General features: G+C 39.0%; 1 protein-coding gene across 4 annotated transcripts in view; it reads right to left on the reverse strand.

Annotated features, from left to right (window-relative positions):
• The window catches only part of LOC133134884 (catenin alpha-2), a 300,097-nt gene that overhangs the window by 49,513 nt on the left and 238,704 nt on the right, over positions 1-11,880 (reverse strand). For 2 of the 4 annotated variants that reach the window (XM_061251444.1, XM_061251446.1), the window contains 2 exons: positions 8,574-8,600; positions 3,262-3,414 (listed from right to left, as the gene is read on the reverse strand). In XM_061251444.1, the coding sequence (XP_061107428.1) occupies positions 3,262-3,414; positions 8,574-8,600 (180 nt within the window). The remainder of the gene's footprint in view (positions 1-3,261; positions 3,415-8,573; positions 8,601-11,880) is intronic. The other 2 variants (XM_061251445.1, XM_061251447.1) reach the window with 1 other exon arrangement.

Genomic DNA, 11,880 nt, shown 5'->3' on the forward strand with positions numbered 1-11,880 from the left:
TGAAACAGCTATATCAATCATATTACACCAGAACGTGTAAGGAAAGTTTCTTGAACAATAACGTGTATGAAGTCTCAGAGATAATGGCAAGCTTAAAGGGTTACTTAAAGCATTCCAAAATTCTCTTGAATTCAAAGTGAAATTTCTCAGTTAACATTAGATTGCTTCCCAATGAGCCACATTCAAGACTCTGAGATTGACGTATATATGAGACACAGGAAATGCTGGAAATAGACTCCACTTTGAAAGAGAGAGACAAACATAATTTAACTCAGTAAAAGTGAGATTGCCGCTCATTTGCCATGTCATAGTGAACTTACATTGCAGCTGAAAATCTCCTGTAAACTGACCATATGTTAGCAGCACCTGATTGGGCAAACACTACAGGACACTGAGTTTGACCAAAATCAAATGGCTCACAGTAATCATATTTGGGGATAAGTCATCAAGGGAAATTAGGACTGAAATTCGGCTGAAATGCTACCGATGTAACAGACATTTCCTAATTAAAAAGATAATTAAGTACACCAATTTCTCCATTGAACTGAAGAGATCTTTGTTAGTTAGCTATGTACATGTTCACAATATAATCATATCTTTACATGCATAGAAGAATTGCATAGAGAGTGAGCACACACACGTGTGAGAGTGTGTGTGTATATGGGTGTATATATGAGAAACTGTATATCAAAGCAGTCAAGGACACCAACTAGTACATTTTCAAAATATGACACAATAAAGAAATAAACAGAAATAAAAAACTGATGACCGTTGAGGAATCCTATATTCTGTTAGTGACATGTTGTTGGTAGAGCCGATGGCGTGTAATTCTTATCTAATACTAATTGACAAAACTGCCTATGAAACCAAAACAAAACTGCTGGCCTTTGCTTCGCTCCCACAAATTATTACCCAGCCTGTGATGCTATTGATCCACCTGTACTATATCACATTTTAATCACCATAAAGCACGGCCTAATACACACCTGCCAGCACTGATTGCTCTTACCGGGAGGAATTTTGACACTCTGGAAGATGTATCTAAACACCTGATTGCCATCTGGTAAGACTGAACTAATACGGTAGGTTGCAGCACACCTCATGGATATGACAGTTCCCTTCTAATTTTGTATCGCAGAAGAATAAACCATAGTGATGGAGATTCAGAAAAAAAATGACTTGTGCTTATTTATGAGAGATCTAAAAATAGCGTCTCATGCCTGGAGGCGCTGTGATGTATCCATTTTCCTAACCCACAGTACAGCCCAGGCCCCAAGAGAGTTCCTGGGTGTCTAATAATTCTGGGAGAACAGGATTATGCAGGCCAAAGACCTGGGTCATCACAAACTCAGATGTTTCAATTACACTCCATCCATCGCCCAACGTCCAGAACCCCGCTTAATGCACTCACCCTCAGATAATATATTCTGGCACAAGTGTTATGACTCCTGAAGACCAATTCAATAATGCTTAGAAGTCACTATTATAACCTTCTATTTAAACACAGTACGCATACGTTGTACACTCTCTCAAATAAAGTGAAGAGCAACATTTTGTTTGAATAATATATTCAATAACATAATTTTTCTGCAAGTGCTTTGTCATGACAGAACTTTGCAAAAAGGGCCATAATTTTCAGATCTTCTTGGTTTTCTTCATTTTACCAACAATACGGCTTTGGCTTTGCAACATTTATTCCATATTTTGAAGCACTTTCCCCAAGGATAATTAACAAGAAATAAAATGGAATCTTGGGATTACCAAGGATTCAAGATTACATACAATTCTGACAGAAAATACATTCTGATTGTCGAAGGCACGCTACTCAATATTTACAATCTGCCATTTTCAAATATCTTCATTTCTGTATTTAAAATGAATATATAAGCTTTTCTCTGTCAGTTAGCAATAAGAAATTATCCTCCCCTTGCCTATCTCACTCTGGGGAGATGGATACAGTAATTGGATGGTGCCATTATTGTGCTTTATATATACAGTGATTGGATGCTAGGTGGTGATTATTTTACCGCTCAAATTTTGGCAGATAGTACCATACCAGTAGTAATCATACACTGCCTGCAACTTGCTGCAACTTAAGGAGAGATCCAAAGTCAACAGTGTGATACAAGTTCAAAGGGTTTTTTTATTGACCGCGACTTTGTCATGCCAATAATGCGACTTGCATTTAAAATTGTGAAATGGTTTTGTGAAGTACAGTAACGCTATATACAGATATTAATAGCTGTAAGTGTTCTAATGTTTTGCTACCTAGCAAACGTTACTATGTGATGTTCTGAAATGGTTGTTTGTAAACAGACAACTCTCTATTATCAATAATCTTTTCCTTATTGGCCAGCTATCACCAGCACAAAACAGAGAAGCTGGCTATGTTGGCTAAGTTGTGTAATGTGTAGCCCAAGACGATTTAGGCGTTTAAAAACTTTCTGTCGGAATTGTGCAAAGGCAGTTACAATACCGGTGTAAAGTTTTTTGAAGTTGGACCAGGACTTATTAATTTGAAGTGGCGAATAAGAAACCGATTTAAGCCTTGTTTAAAACCTTGAATTTAACTAAGATAAATAAATAATTAAAACCTGACATAGCCATCTGCCAAGCTTCTGTATTTTGATCAGAATTTAACCAACATATGCAACCATAGCAACATGCTGAAACAGTACACAACTTAATGGCTTCATGGCCTCACCCATATACAGTGTTAATGGGGGAAGACTATTTCCTGTGTTGAGGCTGAGGGAAATAGCCATAGCTTCATGTAAATAGATTAATAGATTTGTATTTATCTGTTCTGCACTTCCATACTTAGTTATGTATTATGTATCTACTGCCAACCGTCATTAATATCAGTGGGGGCGGCCTGTAGTGTAGTGGTTACGGTAAATGACTGGGACACACAAGGTCGGTAGTTCTAATCCCGGTGTAGCCACAATAAGATCCGCACAGCCGTTGGGCCCTTGAGCAAGGCCCTTAACCCTGCATTGGTCGAGGGGAGGATTGTCTCCTGCTTCGTCTAATCAACTGTACGTCGCTCTGGATAAGAGCGTCTGCCAAATGCCTATAATGTAATGTAATGTAGTGCATATCAGTACAGGGATACACTCTGTTTTTTTTATTTATTCTGGTGCAGTTGCTCAACTGAGAAGTCCACAAGGGTAGGGAGTACAAGGAAATCTGTAGCCAATCAGATTTAGGGGAATAATTGATGTAGAGAGCCATAGTACCACAGTGTAAAAGCGTTTTTACCTCCACCAGTTTGTTGGCGTGTTCACGGAAGACCTGGGCATATTCCTTCACCTCCTTCTCATTCCCGCTCTTGGCCGCCTCGATCAGCACCAGTAGGGGCACGTTGGTCTCCAGGAAGGAGTCAGAAATGTGGTCCATCACCGCTTTCCTTAACTGAGAAAAACAGGAGAGACGCAAGCATTAGCGCACAACTCATTCATGGTTTCATGGTCCCCTGTTGTCACATAAAATGTATTTATGAAAGCCTATGAATATATGAATATGTTCTATGTCCTGTTTCTGTTTGCAATTTTGCAGGAAACAGTCCAGTTTAGCCATTTAATCTGTGTAAATTTGAAACTTTGGAAACTGTTATGCCAAACTTGTTAAACTTATACTGTGTAAAAAACAAATGTAATCAGCCATAAACTGTATACAGTATCAATTGATTTATCTTATTTAACAAATACATCTTTTATTATATATATTATTATTATCACTTCTAATATATATTATATATCTGTACATTTGTACCCATATATCTGTACCCATTATGAAAAAATTATAACAAAGAAATACATTAATTACATAACATTTTCTATCACTTTCTTCATGGAAACCTTCCTTTACCAGTGACCAATGTGGTAAATGTGCTAGCTCCATTATTTTGACACTGCTGAATACTTAGTAACAACATAAATTAACCTCATCATCAAAGGACATTCCGTTAGCGGATTAGTGGATTCAAATCAAAGGCCCGGAAAAGCAACACCACTCTGTTCTACAGCCATGGCCACCTGATCTTCTCTTTTTTCCCCTCCTTTTTCTTACATTTTTGACAGGTTTGACACACTGACCAGTATGGATAACCAGTGTACAATAAGCTGCTATCATATACAGTAGTGACACTAACCTGAGGGACACTACAGCTATCTGTGTGTCATCCTGCATGGATACCGACCACAGTGAGCCCTGACACAGTCTGCGTTCAAGACCAACCATTTGATGTTCGAACACAAGATAAGTACTTAATTTCACATCCGCTGATGTGGTCATACCGTAGATACACCACAGTACGTAGTGTATATTGACCTGTTTGAGTTAAACAGTATACACTTTCAGAAATAAAGGTACGGAAAGTGCCTAAAAAGATACAAACAAGTTACCACAAACACATTATTAGTAGTATGAAATAAAAAGCCGATCTCGAGGTTAATGTTCTGTTGTGGATATGTGTATATTTGGCATATGTCTTTGACAGTTTTTTGTTTTTTTAAATTATTTCTCAGTTGCATACTTGGCTTTGACTGGCACAACTTTGGTCACCCTGTTCACAAATGCCAATAATGTACTCGAAAGGCAATCAAAAGTCTGTAATCAAGACTAGGTACCAAACCCTCTCTTATACCTGGACTAAGCAAGTGGTTGAACACACAGACGAATCAGAAACACCTGTGCAGCAATTCTCCCCTCATAGTATTACGCCCTGAAATGGGGGGATAACTATGTATAAAAAGTACTGTCATTTCAGTGTGGGATATAGTATTATATTATAATACTTGAAAGGCATGTAAACAATTGGACTGCACAATAATACAGTGACTGGTGACATTAAGGGTCGGGTTTACTAAAGAAACAGTCGCAGCACAAAAACATTGTTTAAATTGAGAACTGCTAGCTGATGGCTTCAACTGAGGTCTTGCATCTTACAAAGATAATTTCACATCTGATGATAAATCTGAAGTGATTAGTAGAAACATGTGTCTCTTTTCCAGAGTATTATATGCATCATGGGATGCATTAGTCTCTCTCCACCCCATGCATTGACTGATTTAACTGCCGAGGATGCGTGTACCGGCTGACGTCCCTCTCTGACATGCTGTGTGTGAGCTATAGGCTATATGAGCCATACAAATTACCACCTGCTTTCAGGAGGTCTAAAAATTATCCCGCAAAGCGGGGAGTCGCAATTAATGCGCGCTTTAGTAAATTAGACAGAATACCTAATTAGCCCGATTTAAATAACACCCACCCTGTTTTAGCACGTTCACCCCAGGTATACACATGCATTAACATATTTAACTATGAGTCAAGAGGAGTGGCAGAGTGGCAGAGTGGCATAACCCCAGCCAATTACATCCTAATAGCGGTTTTGACCCATTGCAACAGTTTAGTCAATTACAAGGAGATATTGCTACCTTGTAGCGACCAGAACTGGGTCAAATATGTAACTGTTTGGGATTCAAATGCATTTCTACCCTTTGTTGAGCTTGTCTGGTCTATTGAATCCTGTGTAATACTCTCAAAAAGTGCAAACCATGCCTTCTGGTCCTCTTGGTCTTGCACCAGGCAAGACCAATTGAGCATAGAAAAGTATTTGAATCCAAAACAAAGAATTTGATCCAGTTCTGGTAACGACTGTTCATGCTTCGGAATAGTAGTTACAATCCTTTAGTAAATCTGGCCCTGAGTGTCGGCTTATCATAATACTGGATACTTCAGGGGCCGTCTCTTCAAGTGGACCTTGTCCTCAAAGTGAGAACTGAGGTGGTTGAGTCAAAAAGACACAAAGAACGGAGCAACTGCAAAATTGCATGCTACATTCTGGCCAGAGGCCAGGCCTGACTACAGAGTGCAGCATGCATCACAAAACACACTTTTGGCCAACGTTTTTGGGACTGATTTGTGCTTACTAAGGGAAGCTTGAAGATAAAACTGGACCACTAAATCTGATGGCCTGCTGATGTTTAATGTGTTCAATAGCAGGTTCTAATAAGAAACGCTGCAATAAAAACGAAGGCATGCACTGTAAAATATTTGTTCTCTAAATTACCAAAACTTGAGGATGACCAGAATACCTTATTTGAGCGGCATATTCGAGCTGTAGTAGTACAAACATTTTTCTTTAAAAAAGAACAGAAAACACACTAATTCATTAGGAACAGATGCCTCCTGACATCTTTACTGCTGTAAGCAGCCCCAACAGCTTGCAGCAGAAATTTCACACTTGTCCCTGACCCTACAGTGTCCATGGTAACAGAATGAAACTGAACAAGAATGCATTTTCCATCTATTCATTTATGTTAAATGTACTTTAAGTATTGAAATGTAACTGGCATATTTGTAAGGCCTGGTTCTTCTTTCATTTACTAGTTAAGGAAGTCTTTTCCTAATTTACAATATTGAAAATAAAGGTAAATAAATGGACTAATACAGTATAGTAGGTATAGTTTTGAAACAACTACCTATAATGATAAGTAATTCCAGTGATATTATCTGCCCACCTTGAAAAATGAATGTTTGATGAAGGACAGAACAATGACACAGCCTCCCACACTCTCACCCTCTTCTGCCTTCAGCCATTTTCACACGACACACACACACACACACACACTTGTACACACACACACACACACACACACACACACACACGCACACACACACACACACACACACACACACACTTGCACACACACACACACACACTCACACACACAAACACTCACTCACACACACACACACACACACACACACATACACACACACCAACTCACACACACACACACACACACACACACACTCACACCCACACTCAGGTCCCATCTGACCCTGTTCTGCCTTAAGCCATTTTCACACGACTTCAATGAGTCTAGGGGTCTGACTGACACCTCCATGTTACCGCACCCACCTACCCACACACGCACACGCACTCACGCACACACACATGCACACACACAAGCACACACACGACGGTACATTTTGTTAAAAGAAAAGTTCTGGTGATATTGGGAGGCAAGCCATGATTCACAAACACATTTAGCACATTACACTTTATAAATAATTGTCTTGTTTTCTTGCACTATGTTCTTTGATGCTTTAAGAGAATGTAGGGCAGCTCTTTAGAGATATAATGTTCTCGCCCTGAAGTATTACAGATGTGCTCACGAGGGACTCAGCGCGTTTATACTTTAAAGGAGGCAAGCCAAATCATTTTACTTAGGGATATGCATGACTCAACCACTCTACAATTTAAAACCACTTAATGATTAATTGAAGTACACATGTTGGGTTGAGAATAATTAACAATGATTTGACTTAAACTGTTGTTTATGGAACAGGACCGTCCAGGACCGAATAGAAAAAAGTTTGAATATGTTGCCGAACGTCATGTATGATTTCACGGCTGTTGATTTCTACAGGAAAATCTCCATTACTGTATATTGACATATCCAAAATGATTCTGCATAACCCCCCATTAGAATAAAGTGGCGATGGTGCTGGTATAATACATGTACATGCTCACACTCTACACATGTATGCCATATGCATTCTAGTGTATACATTTATTTAGACATCAACATCCTCAATGAATAGTAAGCAAAAACAGAGTGCTGGGGATAACAATGATCAAAGTTATTAAAATCAAAATCACAGTTATTAAAAATGTATATACACATTAATAATTTGACGATATAAGTTGTTTTGTGAATGATTTAAACACTTTTTTTGCCCTCACAGAAGATAGACTTGAGAATTTTTAGCCGCATATGGGTGTTAAATCCAGTTTCCGGTCCGGAAAGGCCGAGAGGGACTGGTTGACAAAGCCATTTGTTAAAGGGGTTGACGAGGATATGAACACCTGGCACTTCTCCAATATCTGAACCAGATGAGCACCAGGGGGATGTCGATTGCATGAGGCAAGGTGTTTAAGGATATCAGCTCACCACCCTCAGCAAATTCTTCTCAATTAAAGCATTTCAGTACAGTGGGGAAAATACGCTTTACATATTTTACACCTCTTCCCTTTATGAATATGTCCTTAAGGGCACTTGTGATATATCAGCAGGTGATATTTCAAAGACATTTGGATTTGGACAGTAATCAAACATTGCAAGAGATTCAGTTGGGTGTGCCTACTCTTGAGTTCCGTAGTCCTGGGGTAAGAAAATATTCAGATATTAGTGTTACATATGCAGCTGCTGCTATATGAGTGCTTAATTTCTCTTGACAGTTTTCATAATTACAGAATCCAGAGCTGCAAAACAAGGAATCTGAATAAGCATAACATTAGGATTAATAAAATGATGTTAGTCACTTCCAAAATTGCCACACAATATGCAACTAAAAATTATGATTTGATGAATTTTGCTATTAGTTGGATAAACATAGTTCTACAGCATCTGAGTAAAACATGCTGAAAGCATTAGGATTGAATAAATGGCTTCCTTTAAAACGTTGCCTGGCCTAGGATTATTCTACAGAAATCCTTGTTGCTTTCAGGCTTGTTCATGCATCTACACACAGGCCTATGGCAGGCACATCTACCTGCTCACCTCTGCTAGATTTTCAGAAGGACTCATCTGAAACATAGGAGGGATCAGAAGTTACAGACCATGGAGCATTTATTTATTACTTATTACAAGTTATTCGCCTGACACTTTTCATCCAAAGTGACTTATAGTTGATTAGACTAAGCAGGAGATCTCTTACCCACGGGATAGGTGAAGGGCCTTGATCAATGACCCAACAGCTGTGTGGATTTTATCATAGCTACACCGGGGATTGAACCACCAACCTTCCGAGTCCCTGTCACGTACCTTAACCACTTAACATTTTAACGTCCAGTATGTATTGAAAGCAAAATTCACTTTATTTTATAGATACTGTCACATTTAAGCCACTAATTAAGAGAAGGAGTGTACACTACAGTACTTTGGTACCCTGCGTGAAATGTTTCTGTGCATAAAATCATTTTCAGCAGCTCAATTTCCTGTGAAAACTGCCAACATATCTATTCTCTGTCTATTTATGGCTAACAAGTGACAAAGATTTTGTGTTCTGCCAATATAATCACACAATCTCCACTCCACCTACAGATAGCAAGGCTAGTAATATAATTGTCCGTACAGTGTGCATAAAACAAATTTTCATAATGATGTTATATTTCTAATACTGCTTAAAAATCTGTGTGCATAAAACACATTTTCATAATGATGTTATATTTCTAATACTGCTTAAAAATCTATATTTTGGATTACGCTATTCCATCAACTGGAATCTATCTGGAGAATCTACAACTGATTAAAATGCAATATCATACAAGCCATAACTCCAGCTTTCAGCATGGCAGTAAGCAATGTTTTTTTATTAAAAACATTGCCATATGAGCTCACAAACAGAATGCTACAGACAGTACAAATGTAATTTGAACTGATTGGGGGATTGTAACGGCAGAAGAGTAAATCAGGACTGCTAAACGCTGTTAATTTATTTTAAACCACTTTACTGTACCATAAACCCCAAGAGACACAGAAACATGGATAACCAAGAGTTTTACGGCTACTGTTACTGATACTGTAGATAATTAAACAAATGTCCTAAAAGGACCAGAAATGCAGGTTCTAGCATACCCGTTAACTTCTTTTTAAATGTCTCATTATAACATTATAATACACAAAAATCATTGTGTGTGCAAGTGCCTGTGTATGAGTGAGAGAAAGAGAAAGTGTGTGAAAGACAGAAAATGAGAGAGAAAAGGAGAGAGAAATAACACATATATATGTTTATTGAGGACAGAGGTAGAGGAAGAAGGAAGAAGAGGAAGAAGGAAGAAGATGAAATAGAAATTATAATGAGACAGGTCATCCAAGACCATTAAGGAAATGGAGGCTAAATATTGAATGCCTTACACAGCACACAGAGTGTCCACTCCTATGCAGTGTCAGCAATTATACTGGGCTCATACCAGCTGTAAGAGCAGCACACACACTGCCATATGGGCTTCTGTTTTTATAGTCCAAAAACACCAAACTCTACCCCCTCATCTATTAATACCGAGCAGTTACTATTTTACACAATACTGGCCGGACAGTACAACAGAACAGGTACAATGGGATAGGCACATATTATACTGATGGAAACTAGTAGCCTGTCCCTCCACTACATATTCAAAGACATGCCTTGTCGCAAATGCAGTTATGAAGGTTGAACCAACAACATAGAGTACATACAGTGGGACCAATAATTATTTGATCCCTTGCTGATTTTGTAGGTTTGCCCACTTACAAAGAATGGAACTGTGTAGAATTTTAATTATAGGTGCATTTTAACATTGAGAGACAGAATATCACAAAATAATCCACAATAACATCATATCAAGTTTATAAATTTAATATCATATTTTCACATGAATTAAGTATTTGATCGATAGAACAATAGGACTTAATACTTGGTGGAGAAACCTTTGTTGGCAAGCACAGAGGTCAGACGTTTGTTGTAGTTTTTCACAAGGTTTGCAGAGATTTTTGGAGGGATTTTGGTCCACTCCTCTTTGCAGATCCTCTCCAAATCCTTAAGGTTCCGAGGCTGTCGCTTGGCAACTCAAAGCTTCAGCTCCCTCCACAGATTTTCGATGGGATTTAGGTCTGGAGACTGGCTAGGCCACTCCAGGACCTTAATATGCTTCTTTTTGAGCCACTCCTTTGTTGCCTTGGCCGTATGTTTTGGGTCATTGTCATGTTGGAAGACCCATCCATGACCCATTTTCAGTGCTCTCACTGAGGGAAGGAGGTTGTCGCCCAAAATTTCCTGGTACATGGTCCCATTCATCCTCCCCTCGATACGGTGAAGTCGTCCTGTCCCCTTAGTTGAGAAACACCCCCAAAGCAAAAGGTTTCCACCTCCATGCTTCACAGTGGGGATGGTGTTCTTGGGGTTGTACTCAGCATTTCTCTTCCTCCAAACACGGCGAGTCGAGTTGATGCCAAATAGCTCTATTTTGGTCTCATCTGACCACATCACCTTCTCCCAAGCCTCCTCTGGATCATCCAGGTGTTCTTTGGCAAACTTCAGACGGGCCTGTACATGCCTTCTTCAGCAGAGGAACCTTGCACGCGCAGCAGGATTTTAATCCTTCACGGTGTAGTGTGTTGCTGATGGTTCTCTTCGTGACTGTGGTCCCAACTGCCTTCAGGTCATTAACAAGCTCCTCCTGTGTAGTACTGGGCTGATCCCTGACCTTTCTCATGATCATTGATATCCCACGAGGCGAGATCTTGCGTGGAGCCCCAGACCGAGGGAGATTGGCGGTGACTTTGTGTTTCTTCTATTTTCTAAGAATTGCTCCAACAGTTGTTAACTTCTCACCATGCTGCTTGCTTATTTTCTTGTAGCCCATCCCAGCCTTGTGCAGGTCTACAATTTTGTCCCTGATGTCCTTAGACAGCTCCTTTGTCTTGGCCATGGTGAAAAAGTTGGAATCTGATTGATTGTGTGGACAGGTGTCTTTTATACAGCTACATAACGATGTAACGAGTTGACACGTGTTTTGGGTAATGAGTTGAGATTAGGAGTGCTTTTTAATGGAAAAATAACTGGTCTGCGGGAGCTAGAATTATTGCTGATTGGTAGGGGGTCAAATACTTATTTCATGCAAAAATATGATAATAAATTTATAAAATGTATATGATGTTATTATTGTGGATTATTTTGTGATATTCTGTCTCTCAATGTTAAAATGTACCTATGATTAAAATTATACACAGTTCCATTCTTTGTAAGTGGGCAAACCTACAAAATCAGCAAGAGATCAAATAATTATTGCTCCCACTGTATAGTATGTACACATAAGGAAAAACAAGA

The sequence above is a fragment of the Conger conger genome, chromosome 8 (assembly GCF_963514075.1).
Source record: "Conger conger chromosome 8, fConCon1.1, whole genome shotgun sequence".
NCBI classification, from domain to species: Eukaryota; Metazoa; Chordata; class Actinopteri; order Anguilliformes; family Congridae; genus Conger; species Conger conger.